At 39.8% G+C, this 19,867-nt stretch overlaps 1 protein-coding gene across 7 annotated transcripts in view; it reads right to left on the reverse strand.

Annotated features, from left to right (window-relative positions):
• Window positions 1–19,631, reverse strand: part of SVIL (supervillin) — a 98,717-nt gene extending 79,086 nt beyond the window's left edge. For 3 of the 7 annotated variants that reach the window (XM_057374152.1, XM_057374153.1, XM_057374151.1), the window contains exon 1: window positions 19,543–19,630. In XM_057374152.1, the coding sequence (XP_057230135.1) occupies window positions 19,543–19,606 (64 nt within the window). In that variant the 5' untranslated portion in view covers window positions 19,607–19,630. Of the gene's footprint in view, window positions 1–19,542 lie in introns of all 7 variants that reach the window. The other 4 variants (XM_057374150.1, XM_057374156.1, XM_057374154.1 and 1 more) reach the window with 4 other exon arrangements.
• Between the last annotated feature and the right edge of the window lie 236 nt (window positions 19,632–19,867).

Raw genomic sequence — 19,867 nt, forward strand, 5'->3', positions numbered from 1 at the left:
AAGCTCTCAAATAGTTTCCTTTTTGAGAGCTTTTTTTTGCGAAGTATTGTCATAATTTCTTACAAGTCATTATGAGGTACAGTGTGAGAGCATCCAGTTTCTAGTATTTCAAGGGTCTGTGGGTGTGTAAAACACACCTGCAGAGAAACTGGGTTTTACAGGAAGAAATGTTTTGTTGGTTCAGATGGGGTTTTTTAGATTTTTTTTCCATCTACTCACTGTAACAAAATTTTATGTCAGAATAACCACACAACTCACTTATCCTRTCTTTTTGTCTTGCAATCACGACACAGAGAAAAGCAGAAGTCAGGCAACTTGTTGAGTRATCTTGAAAAATTCCAAAAACAGAAAGGCAGGGAGGAGACAAAGGAGTCAACTGAGGGAAGCCAAGGTGAATCAACTCTAGGAATGCCAGAAATCTACATTTAGTGTGGACTGCTCTCTTGTTTTGTTTCAAACGTTTCTCTGTGGAAGTCATACTGTTAGTTGTGTTTCTTTTTTAAATGGGGGAGGCTGAGACAAACCACTGAGRGTGTTCCACTTCATGGAAAATAACGGAAAATCCAATAACAAACACTGTTAAATACTGTAACAAATTTATCCCTCAATACAGAAAGATTAAACTAACATTTTGTTTCTATTTCTTTATCTACAGGGCTTAACTGCTTCTGTTCATAGATTCTTTTTTCCCCTTTAATAYCTTATATTGTCAGAAAAATAAAACATGTGGGTTCAATACAGAATTTTTCAGTTTTTAAGTTTGAAGACTGCAAAAGGCCTTTTGCTTCCTTTGAGTTTCCCTTACTAAGAGACGGGTTGGAAAAGAAGAACTCAGAACAGATTTGGGGTCCAATTTTGTTGGAAGAGTATATAGTTAACCCATTTCCATCTACTGAAATTACTACAAATAACTTTTTTCCCCTTTCCCATTTTCAATCTCATCAAGTGTTACACCAGTTAATTCTCTCTCTTCCCAAGCACTGGTATTATTAATTAATCCTATAGTTTAGTATCCTATTACTAATTAATCCTATAGTATAGGTGTCCTATAAATACTCTTATTTCAACTTTATAAAGCATGTTGGCTACCTCTGCCATAAATAAAAGTTACTTACACAACGTGCAGCCAATGTACAAAGCCCTTACCTGTTAGAACCGAACCATCACACTCCATCAAGCTCCAATTAGATCAGTTTGTAACTTGTTCCCACATAACAGCCCACATAACTTGTAACCACATAACAGTCTAATACTGCTTCTTCTTTTTGGTCAAGTATTAAAACAACACATAGGTTTTAGCCTCTGAYATTACCTTGCCTATGAACTTGCTACAGAGAGGCCATAGTCAATGCTGCTGATCTCTTGAGACCAGTCTTAGGGTGGTCTGGTGTCCAGCTTAGGTTTTCAGGATGTTTCCTGGGACTCATAAGACAGRTTACTAAAGGTAAYGCTGCTMAAGTGGTAGTAGTGGAGGGCATTCRCAACTAATTACAGGTAAATTCTTGACAAATTTGAGAGCAAACCACAAAAACCTAAGCTTCAATGTTAGCCATGAGATGGAAGACTTCCATTACTCAAGTACCCCATGGAAGGGATATTTTAACACACTTTAAAAGTTTCTATAGAACTACCTTCAAGTAAGCCAAGACACAGCTATGCCATATCCTACAAGATCAAGGATCACAGAAGATGCTGCAGTCTCTCCCTCAGTACATCCCACTTGCTGTGTAACTGCTCCCAATACCTGACAACATTTTTCAAATTGTTGTTTCAGCAGGTTGGAGGAAGCTGTCTTCTGGCAGAGAAAGACAAATGCTAGCACAGCTACACCCCTTCCTGGCAAGTAATTTATCTGAATTAGATTAGGCTTTTCTGACCTCMTCCACCGACCCAGGGCTGGGGTTAAATTCCAGGGTTACCTATCCAGCCCCTGCTGTACTAACGGGACACAGCTGAGTAAACAGCTCTGCCCTCCTAACACACAGCAGTGGGATCGGAAAATGAACAGGCTGGTTCCTGGGACTGCTGACACCACTCCAACAACATCAATCGCTTTGACCATTATAACTGATACTGRAAGGCAGTCTTGCATGATAAAGGCAGATAGCATAACTTTAAAACACACASAGAGGTTAATTTAGAGGGCATTTGTACAGACAGCCCATCAAACAGGAGTCAGATGAGCAAGCGAGAAGATTGTGACTTCTACTTTAATATGTTTAATCTAACATTGCTTTAAATATAATATTTAACAATTTAGGATACAGCACTACAGAAAAATACTGAAAAGCTTTTTCTAAAGAGTATCTTATAGTTCTCTGCTCTCCACAGGGTACAGTCCAATATATACAGATAGYGAGTGCATCATCAGATCTGCATTGAAATCACATTGAAAACACAACCTAATTCAAATCTTAAATACAGCACATTGCCAACTCTGACAGCAGCACAAGTAAAACATCTGTTATTCTACACAGCCTTGAAACTTTTTTTTAAAAAATATTTCAACTCTGATTTTGGCTTCTGCTTGAGAAAAATAATAGATTTAAATAAATCCCACTCACATTCAGAACTTCTTGTGAGAATAGATTTGATCAGATTTTAGAAGTAAGTACTTTGTGCTTAAAAAAACCAAGAAACAATAGAGGTTTAGGGTTTGATTTTTTTTTTTCCTTTTTGTCATTATCTTTACAAATATTAACTGGATGTTAAGTAACTTCTTAAGTTAGAAGTGTAGGTTAAGGATGGCAACCAATGGACAAAGAATGCCTGAAACTACATTTGGTAAAGTTCCTTAGATAAAATCAACTATTTATCTACAAATTACTGAGGAAGCAATCATGATACTCAAAAATCCTACACAACCAAAACCTTACAAGGAGAGGACAAAGAACTAATATTTCCTATCCCCAATATACTGAGAACAGCCAGGAGCTCATCAGGTACTGGTTTTCTAGCCTCGCCCTGTTTTTAGCAGGCTGTGTAGTCCGTATTTCTTTCCCCAGTATAACCATCATCTTCTCACCCTCCCCCCTCCACTGAATGAATATCAAACCAGCAAGCTCCTCTTTGGCAGTTCAACGCATGTCTGATTAAACAGAGCAGTTTTTCATAACTTCTGTTTAACCTTGAAATCTGCTGCTTCTATTTCAGACCTGATGAAGCTCTGGTGTGCCTGCAAGCTTGGCTCATTTTTTCCCCCCATACCAGCTGGTCTAATAAATTACCTCTTCCTAACAACCTCATGTTAGCTATGTCCTTAGATCATACACAGCTCAACACTATTATGCCCCTTCAGACTTGTATTAAAACGTGATAAAGAGTGCTGCTGGCTTCAGAAATAATAAAAAAACCAAAGTCACCCAAACTACTACCTTGCATTACAGGTGGCCATTCACCTTCCCCACGCATCACATAAATGAGGGTTTATATGCGAAGAAAATATCACTTTTTAAACAGCTGTCAGGCACATGAGCATTTTCTGTTTAACCTGCTCTCAAGGTATAATAAAATATATCGACTGSACAATTTAATAAGTTTGAAAGTTTGAAGTCACTCCAGGCCCGATGGCCCCAAACTGTCTGCTTGAGACCATGAGTGTAAAACACGCAGTTTGCGTGATTTAAATTTTAAAGCAACTTTTCCACCTAATTTGAGAAAGGGAAGGGGGTGCAGAAGGAGCAGTTTGTTGCAGAAAAATCACTTCTTTTCAATCCATGGCTGAAAGGTCCTTTCTTTAAGGTCCAGCAGTTGGAGGCTTAGCTCCCCTTCCAGACATGCCTTTATTTGGAAACAATGCGGGAGMAGGCAGGGCAGGGCAGGGCTTTTTCATAGATGCTGCCTGGCCACATGCAAGCTCACAACAACTTGGCAAAATGAGTGGCAGCTCTGCRCAATCAATACAGCCATATGCTCCTTGAATGACAAAAAAAACAAGTGTGGAGTTTATGGCTCAAAAAAGCAAACAAACAAAAAACCCTTTGTAATTGCTTGTTAATCATTGAAGGGAAGAGCGAAAAGCAGGGCTCCAAACAAATCCTGCAAAGCTTGAGGCTCACACAGCTGCACTCTYTGGGACACACTGGCTGTCTGCAGGACTGCTCTGCGAGCACCAGCTCCAGGAAAGGGCACTGCCACCTGCAAGGCACAGGCAGCACTGGCCATGAACAGGAGCTGACAAATGAAATGTAAAACTCCATGTAAAACTCAAACCGCACACCATTAATGCACCAAAACATGGGAATTGGGCACAGCTCCCACACTGGCATTAGTGCACGGCTGTTGCCAACGATTCCTGCAAGATGGCTCCTTGGGATCACATCCCCCTTCTTCCCACAGACATGGGGAAGAGACTATTTTTACACAGCCGCTGACCACTTTGACAAAAATAAATGGAAGTAAAACTTGAGGCCAGTCATCCTCCTGATAGTTCTGTCTGCCAGGGGCTTTGGGAACACAGCAGCAGAGGAGACCAAGTGAGAAGAGCAGACCCTGAGAATTTGAAATAATAACCTGACCTCAAGTGAAAGATCAGGATCTGCCTGCATTTTCTTTCCCTAACGTGCTTTCTCTCACACCAAGAAACACTCTCAGCTAGAAAAGCTGACAGATCTTCAGAAATTTTTCCTTTTTCTTTTGGAAAAAGAGACTCCATGAAGTCTCTTCCATTCAGGTTTGCTTCCCTACCTTCTTCCTCTTTAGTATTGCCAAGGTCAGATACAGGAACCATACAAAAAGGCATGAAAGCAAAACAGAAACAAGAGGTATCTATTTAAAGGTACTTTCATCCTCTTCAGAAAAAAARCCTTTTTGTTCCAGAAGTTAAAGTTCACATTCTGCACAATCTTTAGCCTAGTGATATTCCCTATGCTCCTGAAGCATTGGCTCAGTGCTGTTGAACTGAGAAAAAAAAACCCACTCCACTGCTGATCCACTGGTACTGGGTGGACCACCACCACTAAGCCAGGCTCTCACTTGTAACCTTTCTAGACCACAGTGTGCATAGAAAAAACCTGGCTTCTGTGATAGGAACCCTTCATACCAAWCCTCTGATGGACGGTTGATATGAGAAAGAAGGGGAAATACTTATTAAAGTATTATTTTGCTAAGGAAAAGCCTAGATTTCCAACTAACAAGATTTTTCTTTCCAGGGGACAGATTTGTGATGAAGGTTTGGCATGTGTTCAGTTCTTCCTCTGTGGCAARTAACTTTGCTGTCTCCTGCATGGATGCATCAGCCCAACTTCGGCTGCCTGCACGTGACATTCAAAATCCTCTCATCCACAACAGTCTTGAACTTTGTTTTCCATCATGAAATACAYCTTGAAGATGAATATTTTTATTTTTCTGCCTGATATCATGTATAGATGCCAGCCTGTTAAAGCATCTTTAATAAGTGGGAGAAGGTGGGGAGGAGAAAGAGCTTCTGTGGCACAAATCCCTCTTGTAGGAAAAGGGCTCAAGGCTGAGCAGTGTGGAACAACTCATGCTTACTTAATTATGCAAACTGCAGGATTAGGCAAGTGATAAATATGCTTTCCTCTCTCAAGGTCTGAAGGCCTCTGTCAAAAAGACTGTGTTTTACACCCAAAAGCAGSCACTGCCTCTTTGGCCACCCTACAACATGGGCAGCTGAAAGCTGAGGTTAATAAAGGATTTTCCTTCTCTCAAAATTGCATCACATCTCTCTAGACATTACCATTTCCCTSTTGCACTCCCTGAACTGATGAGAGCTCTTATTTCTGATAAAGTGTATTTCAAAGTTTAAGACTTTTTGCATATTCGTGGTCRCAAAGCATCTCTGTTAGACTGACTGGCTGCTGAAGAGTTGCCCTTTAGGAAGAAAGATTTCCATTTCAAAGCAAGTTGGAATGATTACCTGAATAATTCTAAACGTTCAGAAACTATGTAACATGTTTAGAGATTCACAGTTATTTTCAGGTCTTTTGCTTGGATTTAAGAACTGCTTMATCTATGTTAACAGTGTTTCTTTCCACTGTTTCTTGACCAAGAAAATAACTAGTTTGGTTTAGATTTTTAACTTATCTAATATCTAAAAAAACATTTCAAATATTATTTTGYTCCTCTTCCTCCTATGGTTTGTGCCATTAACAAATTTTGAATCAAATCATTAATCAAATTTTGAGGAACACAATAATGTATTCTTCCTTTTCACCCTTTCTATTTAGGAAAGGAAGTATTATTAGAAGTGGAACAGTAACAGCAATTTCAGTAAGATCCTGCAATTTAGAACTTTAACGCCCTGATTTCAGGGTAGCTATAATCATGTGCMGTAGTTTTGCCCATTGCACTATTGCAAGAACATAGGAAGAATCACAGAATATTCTGGGTTGGAAGGGACCCACARGTATCACTGAGTSCATCTCCTAAAGTGAATGGCCCAGATGGGGTATGAACCCACAGCCTTGGTGTTTTAGTACCATGCTCTCACCACCTGAGCTAATAAATATGAGGGATTGGCACTGGCATTTCTCCTAAAGTTTTAATCAGTGCTGTCAAAAAATGCAACAGCAACTGATTGCTACCTTGAATAAGTGACGTTAGTGAAGTATTAGTATGCCCTGTAATAAGGCTAGTGAACACCACAGATTGCATTTAACAATTGGCAATTTTCAAGAGAGCCACCACAGCAGGGCAGCCCAGCCCTGCAGGGCACTTTGTGATGAGTGAGCCAGAAACTGTAATCAATTCAGTRACAAAAATAAGCTCAAAAGACATGAACAGCAACTCAGCTACTAGAAGCTGATTTATTTCCACAGTAGCTCGATGTAAACACTTCCTCTTCCCTGCACTGCTAGACTTCCAGTTCAAGGAATATATTAAGAGATTRAGAACCTACCTCCAACACTGTGGCTCCCTCTGATTGTTGTATTGTGTCAAAACTGTTGTGAGAGTACATTCAGCCTCGTTAGCCAAAAACTTTAMCACCTCTATAATTAACTCTGGAATCTGACATCATCATCCCCTCAAGGTTCTCTTAAAATTTTAATAGCCTGGTTTATGAATATTTATTTGCCAGCATTATACTTCCAGAGATTTATGAAAACCCAATGGCATGTCAGTGCTCAAAGAGGTTCTATTATTTCTGCTTCTTCCTTAGCRCATTTATTACAAGTCAGGAAGTGCATCAAGCCTGCAGTTGGTCCAACCATCTGGGTCGTTTTACAGACATTAACTGGCACAGCAGACACCAAGTGCTGCTGCTCTGGGTGCCCATTAATCCCTCCGGTGGAYGTGATGCTTCTTCACAGGCCCCATCGGTTCTAGGCTATAAAACCTGCTTCTCCCTTATCTCCTCCTGTTTTTCTCCCAAATGCCACTGCAATTACAAGCCAAGCACACAACAGCCAGCCCTTCAAAGGCTGCTCCTGTGCAAGAGAGCAGTTTCCCAAACAACAGAGTTTATCAGATGTGTACAGGCAATTATTCCCCACAGTCAGCTTGTTGCAGCAAGTGCAACAAGGCAGATGGAACCAGCACACTGCAGCAGCTAAATAAACTTTGTGACACTTTGGGCCATTACCAAGAGACATAAACAGCTCTTCTGTATCAACATGGATCATTTGCTTGACAGTTTCTCATGTTTTCCAAATTGTGACAGTGCTGAAGTTTTGGACATTGCTGTATGTCACAGACACGTGACCCCACCACCCCAGAGGTGAAGCATCTCCAGTTCTCAAAGGAGAGCTCAATAAAAGTTCATAATGCAGGCAGTACAAAAGCTCTTATGAATTTAACAGGGCAACAAATATTTAGAGMACAGCTTGTAAGCAATGTGAAATTCAAGGCTACATTTAATGGATTAAGCCAGGTGTRTATTAGGCCAGAAGCTTCCTCCTAATAATAATGCAAACTGTAAAACAAAACTAGAAAGCCAAATAACATAAAATTTCTCCTACATATGCCTTAGCTGTGTTTCTCCTTTGTCAGCAGAGAGGCAGCTCAACAAAGCTCAGAACTACTTTTGTCATTTCCTGGCAAAATTAATTTAGTTAGAACTTTCTGAAGTTATTGTCAAACCTTATCTTAGAACAATTGACTCAATTACGTGATTTTCCCCCCACCACCACTGGTTCAGAACAAATAAAGTAAGAGGTTTGATCTGTCATAAATGAGCATTCCAAGCTTCTGGTTTCTGTTTCTGCTCCAAATATTTACAGAACAATGAAAAGCTCTCAGTTTGGAAGAGTAATTTCCAGCAGCACCATTTGGCAAATGCARTATTCAAAGGCATCTCCAAAGAGAACCTGCAGACTACTCAGCAGGAGAAAAGGAAAGAGAAATGTAAATAAAGAATTACAAGTAATTAAAAAAGRATAAAATCCTTGAAGGGAAAGGAGGAGAAATTAGAGATCAGCAACTCAAACAGTGAAGAAAAAAGGTCAGAAGTCCTGAAGGATGCAATCATGATCCCATTTTAAAAAGGGAAAGGCTRAAATTGCAACTGATACAATGGCCTATGGGCCAATCCAGAAAGTCTGAAGTACCACAAATAAAATGGCTTTACAGAACATCATCACTTGCAATTTTTCACTTGATGCTTCCTCTAGCTCCCAGGTAATAGCTCTGGCCAGAGACTGGTGTTTGGGAAGACTGTTGCAAATTCTTACCAAAACCTGGGCAAAAGCTTTGCACTACAGGCAACCCTGGATACTGCTCAGGGTACAGCAAGCACACATCACTGTGGTTGAATTACAGTTTTCTGTTTGCTTCTGCAGAGAAACCAGCTTATTTGGCCTTGTTTTTTAGCTTCCTAGCCTTCTTTGGGAAGGGAATAATTTATGCCATGTCTTCAGAACACAAAGAGCTATTGTCACAGTCACAAGCTGCCTGTTTGCCCTAACTGGGAAAGACCCTTTGTGGCAGAGGSGGAAGGGGAACCTTTCACTTGTATGGGATCTCCTTTAGAGGCAGAATGTGGTTTTCTTAATTATTGTGATTATTTTTTWAAGCAACAGAAGTTTAAAATAATTTACTTCAAGAACTTCTGAGCCAAAAGCTTGATTGGTGCTTTGCTAAGAGCTCCAAAAGTAGGTAGAAAAAATCCAAACTGAGTATGGCCAGCAAAACTACCACCAYCACCTCCCTTTATTTATTTAATTTTAGTGGCTTGCCAGTTAAATCTCTAGCCTAAAACAAAACCAGGTTTGGGAAGCTGTCAACTCTTAAAGCTAAACAGCTACAACACTTGGCAGGTAGTTTTAAGAAAGAATTTTAGCTACAAAGAAAAACGTGATATGCTGGATAAAGCTGAATGCCCAATTTTTTTTGGCACCCAATACTCTTGTAGAATATATAGCCATGTTGGCCAGCTTCAAGGTCCTGAATTATGTAAATATTTCCAAACATTTTGAGCCTGTCTGCCTTGCTGGACCACCCACAGGGAGTACAGCTTGATGGCCATGGGAACAGTACCACCAACGACATTGTTTTTTACTGAACTGTAYTGAATACACTTAACCTCCAGTGAACTGACAAAATTATTCCTCTGTGGAGGAAGATCCACACATGTCTGCCCAGCGGGAGCTGCAGTCAGGCATCCTTTTGCAGGCAGAAGGGCACATCTCAGCTCTCATGGTTGGGTTTCACTCACCAGTTTAGCAAAATGCAGGGGCCACACTGCTGCTTTGCTCCCCTGCTAACAGTGGAAGTGTTTCACACAAAAATCTGTGTTTGTGGAAGCAACACAGACACCAGAAAACTTCATGGCAATTCAAATAATTGTTACATGTCACAAGAGAGAAGCAATTCAGAAGTGTTAATCAGCCTGGAGCTCATTCCAACTCAAACTCTTCATTAGACTCTGAAGTTGGGCAGCAGGTTGTGTTTCACAGACTCAGTCAAGGATATGAACAAGTAAAACAGCCCCAGGTATGGATGAGGCATTGTCAGGGTACAGGTCATGTAAGTGAAGTCATGTTGAGAATGAGCCATTGACGCCTCCTAGGCTGCAATTCCATGATGTAATACTCAGATTAAATCTGAGACTATTACCCCAGCATATCAGCCCTGTCTGCTCCCAGCAGAGCTGACTGAAGATCCTCTTTAAACCAGCTCATTTATCCAACCAAGACAATAGAAACAAAAACATGAGAGAGCTTCTTTTGTGACTCTTGGGGTTGTGCTGTGCAGGGTCAGGAGCTGAACTCAATGATCCTTGCAGATCCCTTGAACTCAGCATATTCTGTGAGTCCTCAAGTGCTTTTAAGTGGTATTTTAAAGCAGGAGTTGCCACTTGCACTATTCCTATCTGCCAATCCAAACCATCAGCTGCCTAAAGCAGTCACAAGTAGAAGCCTGGTAACCCTGTCCTTAAACATTTCCAGGAACACAATCCATAGGTGTTYTGGAGTGTCTAACAGAGGTGGACAGCAACCATCATTCCTGACAATAGTAGGAAAGGATGGGACTGGCCTCGCCAGACTGTATCCAATTCACTGTTAGTAACAAAAAAATGAGGAGATCTTATTTTGAAACTTAACGCCCTGAAGCCTGAATCCACTCCAAGACAGCCCCAAACACAAGCAAATGAATAGCAAAGCTGCTCTTGGACCCTCTTGTTTAAAGTAGGGCAGCTACGAAGAGCACAAAGTCTCATCCATGATTTTATGGGGTTTTTTTTTCAGCACTTAGTAATTGCTATGAATCCCAGCTAATATGTCTGGAACACATTACTTGCTCAGAGAACAGAATATTGGACAGAGGTGTCCACACGATGTTTTCTCCTTAGACTTAACCCTTACAAATCCTTATAGCCAGCAAATACTCATAATCCAAATARCCAGAAACACAATTAATACCAGAAAATGTAAGCCTCTATGACTCACTCTGAGCAAGTGCCAGGATGGATCATTTTTCGTTGCCCACCTAAACATAGCTCTTACACATGGAGGGTTGTGACTTCATCTAATGAACGAACAGCAAAGGCTTCCAGCCTCTGATCAGAAGAGAAATGCCAACCATTTGCAAATACAGGAGCTTTTTTTTAACTTCATAACTCTTCCAGTTCCTTTCAGAGTTCCTCTGATCCAAACACTTATCTCTTATCTGGCACACTACACTGTAAATGAGCATGCAAACATCCAATCTGTCCATCTGAGCTCTGATGTACTTCAAGACAACCASTTCTTTGCTGCTTGTTCAAAGAACTTAACCTAGCCAGGTTTTCTACGGCTTAAACATGCCATTCCCACCTCTGCAAGATCTCCATCTGGACAGGCCACTCTTCAGGTACCCACAGCAATCGGGAGCCCTGATGAAGGCTTGGTATGAATTCCTACATTCCAACCCTGMTGGCACCAGCACTGAGCCTGCCTGGCCCCCCACTGCACGACTCACAGCTGCTTCAAGTGGCAACTTGGAGTTTGTGTGAGTGTCTGCTCTTCACAGACACGTGTACACACACATATCTACCTGCCTCCAAATCTTCCAAAATCCTCGGGAGATGTCAGGRGTAGATTTACATGGTATTTCATAAAATTTACCTTTGTCAGCCTRTGTGGTTAGTTCAGTTAGTCCTTATTGCTCTGAATAAGCCAAAAGAYCCTTATCCTGTCAACAAGGGCAGGAAAAAAAAAATCAAAGTTGTCCACACATCAAAATCAAACTGCTTTGGTAAAAAGATGTTTCTTCCACAAGTGTTCTGACTGATTAATGTTTTGGGTACAAAACCGCTCTAGTCAGTTGAAACACAATTCTAGATGATTGCTACATAAGCAGAACTGACCACAAGAAAACTTCAAGTGGTTTTCTTCATTTTCAGTACAGTTGGTTGACGGAAAGAGCAATGTTGATTTGTTGCAGAGCTACAGTTTTGGTAATCCCACATATAAAGTGACTATGCATTTTGACAACAGTGAAACCACATCTGTCACAATTACATTTGTAGCATACCTTTATATATCTGTGTATATACAGAGTATATACAGAGTATTTCAGTATGTAGAGCCCTATAACCAAAACATTCCATGCTATTTTTTTGAAGTATAGTTACAAGAATGGAAGTAAGAAAAGATGGGAAATTTCAACCTGAGAATCTGGCATTTAAATCTGTAATGCAGCCTTTAAAGACCTGAGTTAATTTTACACATATGAAGTTTCCCATTCTAAAACTCAACCTCCATCTATAAATGCAGTTTCCTTACCAGCCAAGCCAACCCTCACTATCCTCTCAGAATGAAAGGGTGGGAATTGAGCTRTTTTCAAAGTGTACAACTGTGTACAATTCACACAGCTTTTGCTGASTGCAACTCAGGGAGTTAGCATATGTTTTTTGTTTGAAACAGRTTAGTAAAAACTAACTCTAAGGGATGCAGTAGGCTTTATTGCCCCAGCTTCAGGTTGCTTAGAATTACCAACACTGAAGCTTTGAGTCTGCTTTTCAAATGAATTTTATACTCTGGATGTTTGACTACAATAAGAAATATATCATTCAAGGTTAGCTTTACTCACTGCAAAAATAGTTACTTCTCCTCACAATGAAGARGTAAAAAAGTGAAATCCATGCTACTCGTGCAACAACTGTGTCCACTGTTCAGCTTCTGTTGTCTGTGCTAAAACATCTGGCAATTTTTTTTTATTGGAACTGAAGGCCGGCAGGTGTTGCAGTGACTGACACCAAAGCCAAGTGAACTCAGGTCTCAAGTCCCAGACCTAACTTGTGGCTGCAGGGTTAGCCTTASCAAGCCCTAGACACCGCTGGAATGCCAGCAGCTGCCTGAAATGGGGCTTTCAGTAGGATTTCACCTTGTTTTCAGGGCCACTTGCCACTTAATGGAAAATGACATTGAAATACCGTCCATTTTTCACTSTAATATAAACAGCTGGGGCAATTATTTTCTCAGAGTTAAAGGGTTATTCTAGCTGTCTCTGAGGCTTAACTGGGTTTCTCATCAGAAAGGGCAAGATTGAAAAAGTCACATGTGAAGCACATATGACTTGCATGTTCTGTAGATCATTTGCTGCAACTGTTTTGAAACATTAATCCACACTCCTTTATCCTTCCGCAGAGAGCTAACAGGAGACAGTGCTACCTTTGTTTTATTTTAGGGAATGGACAGTAATTCTGTCTAAATCTATGGCTGATATAACAGAGCAAGAATGAAATCCTGCACATCTTTGCTGACTGCCARGAGTTTTACAGGTATAAGCCACAAGGAGCACATTTGGCAGTCGTTAACTCCAYGGAAATATTATTTACTTCTCACAGTACTTTGGCACACAATCTCTGGGCAAACACCTGAATGCAGTCCCTTTGTAACAGACACTGGTAACAGTTTTGGTGTTGAACAGCTCAGTTCTGTCAGGAAATTGCACACATCCTTCATAATGGAGCCTCAAGTTGCTTTAAAAATGCATCTGGCCTTAAATATTATGACACAGGATGCTTGATGTCCAAGTTCCTCGTGATGCTTTTTTGTWTACATGGAGACATGCCTGGAAAGCYAAATTATTTTCATCTGGGTCTTTGAAAATTGACTTTACAGATTTTTATTTTAATATTGTGGAAACTGGCATAATAGAACAGAGACCATTTAATCAACTAAATCCAAATAAATCAACAAAGAGTTAATGCATAATTGCTGTACCCTCTCTACTGAAAGACTCCCTTCAACACACCACCACGTGAATCAGTGACATCAGAAGCATTTTTATCACAAGTTACCCAATGCATTCTTATCTGCTTAAGGCAGACTCCAAGTAGGACATGTTTTGCTCATTAAAAATCATGACCTTCCAATGTGTCCATTAACTCCAGAGTGTCTACTTGGGAATACAGCAAAACCAGGGAGTTAATAAGGTGGGACCATTGTGCACATTAATTCCATTGCAAGCCCACCATTCTCCTCCAGTAGCCAAATGGAGGCTTCTCCATGGAAAAAGAGAAGCCAGAAGCTTTTGCATTCAGCAAGAAAAACACACTGTGGACTGCAAGGCCTCTGCAAAGTGAGYAATCTCAGCCACCCTGTCACTGCAAACTATTCCACAGCTTTTGCCTCCTGAAAATTACAGTGGAATTTCCATCCACAACAGCCAACACATTGGGGAAGAAACATGAACTCAAACAATGGCAATTTAAACTAAAAAAGCTTGTGCAATTTTCTCCTCTGTTCATTATATYAAAGGTTTCACAGACAAGAGCTGATCTTGTGATTGTGTTCTAAGAAAGTAAAATGACAGTGCTGCACTTAAAAAACCCCAAAACCACAAACCACAAATTCCACACATTCTTAATCACCTTTTGCATAAACAAATGTACTAAACAGCTTTCAAACCACTTCATCAACATAAGCCTAGACAAGAGAAACCTTGGCTCATAAGACAGACATTTTCCGAAGAGAAAATTTGCAAAAGTCTCCAACAACCTGTCTGAATGTCTTGGTGACAAATGGCTCAACTCCACCATCTCCAAGTCTACTTGGACTCACTGTGAAGGCGAAATGTGAACCAACATTTTACTCTTCCTCTACTAGATAGTTTTGGGGGTTTTTGTGTATAATTATAATCTCTCTTCTCTGTATAAAAAGTAAACATGGCATAGTTTAAAGACATTAAAACTGCTTWATGTCCCCACTACCTTTATCCCATATAAACTATAAAATACAACAAACTTAGCAAAGAAATGCCAAATGCAAAGCTACAGTCCTGATGAATAAAGCTCAGAGAAATCTGAAATCCTCCTTCCTACTGGAAATTTTTGGCAAGCATCATTTAGCAATGCAATCAAGACAAAACAACATGGGAGAGGTAGAATTAACTCTTAAATTGAGATGAGGAAGAAAATTTAACTGTTCTAAAAAGTTTTAACATCTGCTGCACCAAGAGGAGCTGATATTGTTACTTTCCATCAATYAAMATGYTTCCTGCATTGCACCATTAGTACAYTTGAGTCTGAAATTCAAGTTAAGAGCTTCTGCACGCTCTGGGATATCTAACTTTCATATCTGATGTCTCCGTGGTCTGTTTTAAGGCTTTAAGGCATTGACACCTTCTAGCAGGTTGACAGGAACACAACAGGCATGTTAAAATGGTGGAACAATTTATAGCAATTTGCTTTTAAAAATATAATTGTCAAGGGAAAAGAAAATCAGATCATATAAAAAAGGATGCTTATTAAAAACACTAATTTTATTGGAAGCAATGGAAAATCAATTAAGCAATTTAAAAGTCAGGTATCAGACTGAAGTACACATCTGTTATACAATTCAAAAATTAAGAAGCTGTCTGAAGGTGTACATTGATCAGGCAGTTTCTTCCTAACCCTCACTGCTTCTGTAGGTAGAAGGATTCAATCTCACATAAAATATACAGATAGAGGTGATTATTTAAATAYATATTTAACATAGTCCATGTGAGAAGGAATCACTATCCGAGGGAGTTTATTCCAATACAATATTCCTATCCCTAAACTCATAAAGTGGTTTAAAACAGTAATGCTCCAGACATGTTCTGTCTTCTGGTATTTCCAGGGCTAAAACAAAGGTTTATATAATTCAGAATAAAAATTCCAGATCCATTTGCCTCTGGATCYATAATCCAAAGAAAATGGAAGGTGGCCTTAAATTGCAAGTTCCTGAAAGGGAAATTGAGAAGCAGGATTTTTTTTTTTTTTTGTCAAGGACACTATTCTTGTGTTTCTGGTGATTAAAATACAGCACCTGGAATATCCTTGAAGCAAGGAAACTCCCCTTTCAATCCCCCTGTCCCTCATGCTTCTCCCTTTTAACAGGCTGGAATAAACMCACTCACATTTCAGCCTGACAACCCTGCAGATTTTCTCAAACAAATGGCTCRAGCAACTGTGTGCAAAGATATTGCTGCAGGAGAGGAGGGTAAAACGGTGCCAGYAACTTCCACCTGCACTGTCCTGGTAACATTTAAACGTAAGAGAATGGAAAGTTGGAGGAAGTTTTCCTCAGAACGCTCCAAGTCTTAAAATACAGCACAGCAATCCAATGCAGCAGTACTCACATGTATTTATAGAACTTTAGTACAAGAGAAAATTACCACTGAAAAACTTTGTTATTACAGAACTGTTCTTACAGTGTTTCTGGTATTGTGGCTGAGGTTAACACAATAAAACTGAAAAACACATCACACAAACCAACCAGCGACAGGACTTTCCATTCATAGCARAATTAACTCATCTTCTAAGCAAAACCACGAGAATAAAAACACAAAATGCCTTAAGGAAGGCTGAAGGACTGGCATGCACAGGCTGGAATAAACACACTCGCATTTCAACCTGACAATGCTGTGAATATTCTCAAACAACTGGCTCGAGCAACTGCGTGCAAGCTCCCCGAGTGAGGTGCTACTTACTTCAGAATCCTGTAAAAAATCCTCTTGTCTGCCTTTACACAAAGAGGACAGAAAGAAGGTAGAGATGCAGCAAAAGGGGTCAAAGTCTTCTCAAAATAGTTACTGATAACGCCTGAAGCTCTCTTTGGCCAAGTACTTCATAATTCTTGTTTTAAAGAAGTTTCTCGCGTCAGCTAGGATTCTTTTCCCAAGGAACTAACACTCACCCGCTTAGAAAACAGAAAAGTGACTTCACAAAAGTTACCAAATATCAACATGCATGGCTGGCAAGAACATGTGCAGTCAAGATGATTCAGATAAGTCAGATAAATTTAGAACAGCGCTTTCCTAAAAGCATGCGTTCACCAAATGCAGTAAATATGCAGGAGCTATATCCAAGTGCTGATTCCAAACATCAGAGCAAAAAATTTATTAGTGAAAATCTCCTTTTAAGAGTTCGCTGCCATCTGAAGTCCTCAACAGTGTTATTCCTTGATCTGCCTTTAGTATTTCCATCCATCACTGGATTTATCCACATAAAAAGCTATAGGCTCTCCAACCTCRGAGGACTAAGCCAAATGCAGTGTGGCAACTTCACATAGGACCAGCCTTTTATGGTTGGAACAGTAGAGCTTTGATACAGCTAATCTACCATAAATAGCTCTTGAAACTCAGAAGGATCAAATCAGCTGTTGCAACAGTCCCAGCCTGTAGCTGCTTCAAATCCAATTATACTGTCAACTCTGTCTTGCTGCTCTCCTTTTTATTTCCCCTGTCCAAAACATTTTTAGTTCTCCTCCTGCCAGAAATCAGCTGCTATGGCAAACACAGCAGACTCAAGCCCATTAAACAAAAATTTGAAACAAATGCACAAGTGTTCTTACAATCACCTTAAGGAAGACAAGTTTTATTCTCTTAAAAAACAGCTTAAGTACTTGATGCCCGTAAAAAAAGAAATTATCAGCCCTGACTTATAATGCAAACACATAATTTGAAATAAGCAAACAGTTCCAAGAGCAGAAGCACAGCTTTAAAAGGTGGGTGATACTAAGCAGATAAACTTCACGGAGCACTATCCATGTTTCAGGTTAAGGCATAAGGCACTGAATTGCTTGCATATTTTTTTCTGTAACCTAAATACACTTGAGAAGTACTAGAATACCCTGTTAGAAATCCTTGAATTACAATGTTTCCTTTCAGGTACTTAGAATCATTTTCCCACAATGAAGTTGAGAACTATAATTTAAGAATTCTTACAGAATTAAAAGCTTCCAAAATACATGTTTACTAACCATATAAGTTGGTATAGCTGAAAATTACCACWAGGAATACAAGAGCATAGTAATTACTGAGAAACCAGTGCAGTGGCATTGTTCTGAAAACAAAATCAGGTTTGAATCCAAGGAAACACAGATGAGCATTATCTTCATGTTCACCTCACAGTGCAAAGAAACAGTGCACAATTCAAGTATGTAACTGTATGCAAATAATAGGTATTTTTCCAACCATATATTATTAACATCCCACCAGTCTTTCCAAAACAATACATCCCAAAACATCAATTACTCCAGTGCAGCAAAAGACCTCGGTAATGCAGGCACGTCAAAGGGGAAGAAGTGTCTTGTGGGCAAGGTCTGTATCTGTGTCTCCCACAAGCACATAAATTCTGAACATTGCCAGGGCATCCTCCTGAAGTATTGGGCAGGACATCTACATCTAGGCATCCATCAATCCTTATTCAAGCAAGGGTAGAAAAGGATTGCCAATTCCTGGTATGCAAACTCCTTTAAGAGCTTCTAAAAGCAACTCTAATGGAATGGCCAAAATAAAATAAAAATCATAATCTTCCACTTAATAGAAAACTGTCAGCCATACACCACCTTACTCGTTTTCATGCTTGTGTTAAATTTTATCATCTCAGTTAAAGGGCCTGGGTTTTAACTGATTTGTAAAGCATGTAATGTACCTTGAACACAAAAAGAGTCACTAATTGCCTAGAAAGACAATAACAAAATAACTTCAATTAAGTGTGGGTGGGTGAAATGTACTGRTTTGCTGTCTCCTGTAAATTGTTCATGGTGAACCCAGCTGGGTCACCTTCCAAAAATCTCAGTAAAGTCAAAGAGCTGTGAGAAGGCACAGACAGTTTTCTCTTTAAAACCTAGCAAATGCCCAACTGAATCAATTCAGATAGATGGGGGACAGTGAGCTTTTCATTAGCGTGGAGTAAACTCAGCATGTGACAAGTAGATTAAACAGACCAGCAAGATCTGCCTGAGTAAGTTTATCACTTTGAATAGAGCTTGTACAACATGTCACATTATGCTTCTGCATTGTGGTTGAAAAAAAAAGTAGCTGAACCAACTGCTGACAAAAGTTCAACAGAGCTCTTAAAAATGCAGCAGGCATGCTTGCAGCTGGTATAGAGAGAGAGCACTCTGCCACAGCACAGCCACTGGTGCTTTATGCCCTATCCATAACCATTAAAATCCAAGGTCTTTTATTACTGTGGAATTTGAAGGATGCAAGTTATGACATGGAAACACACCCCCTCTCTAGAAGCAAGACAGGGATTGCTTGTTTCTTTTATAGAAACCACTCTACATTCATTCTCCATATCACACAAGAAACTATGTTTAAGATTTCATGTTTGTACCTAATCTAAAAAAAAAAATACAAATCCCGCATGTGCTTTTTCACAGAACATAAGCTTCCTTGACCATAAGCACAAAAAGCAGAGCTGCCTACCACAGAAATACAGCAGTTTCTTCCTCTTTCTCCCCAATACAAAACTTCTGTAAACAGGGAGTAGAGGAAGCCACAGACAATACATTAGTTAACCACTATCCCTTTACAACAAACCTAAGATCTAGAATGTATCTTCCAGACACTATCAACTCTGTCATCAAAAAGAGAGTAAGACTTCTCAGGCCACAGGCTCTGTCCCAATGAAGACAGAAGTGCAAATTAACAAATATGYTTCTGATACCAAGGTCTTGCTTTGCAAGACAGGATTTGAACTTCAATGAGTAACAGTCAAGAAATAACACCAGGGTAACACACAGTGAAGTGCACACAGTCTGGATTAAAGCATTCTCTCATTTAACAATTCAGCTTCCCAGTTTACAGATATCTTCTTTTCAGCTAGGGAGGGGAGGGGAAGGAGAGACTTCCCAGAAAAAAAMCCARAACCCCAGACAAATTTAATAAAAAGCGGCTTACCAGCATCCATTGTTAGAATCATGACCCCACTTCTGTGTCCCAGGAAGCAGGAAGCCTTACCCATCCAGTGTATGCGAATGACTCAGAAGGACAGCATGGCTTTGTTTCAGCTTATATCTTCTGGCTCATTCACCCCTCCTCCCTTTTGTGGGATAAAAGTGTTGCCTGTGCCTGRCCATTCCTATTGGCTCAGCTAGGGGAACCTACTCATTTAGCACATTCAAGTTTCTGTAACAGCCTAAAATGACTCACAGAAGATTTTTTATTTTCTTACAAAAAAAACAAAAAAAACAAAACACTAAACACCAACAACATTAAAAAAATC

Source organism: Malurus melanocephalus, unplaced genomic scaffold (assembly GCF_030028575.1).
Source record: "Malurus melanocephalus ecotype Western Australia unplaced genomic scaffold, MMel_1.1 scaffold_218, whole genome shotgun sequence".
In the NCBI taxonomy this organism is placed as follows: domain Eukaryota; kingdom Metazoa; phylum Chordata; class Aves; order Passeriformes; family Maluridae; genus Malurus; species Malurus melanocephalus.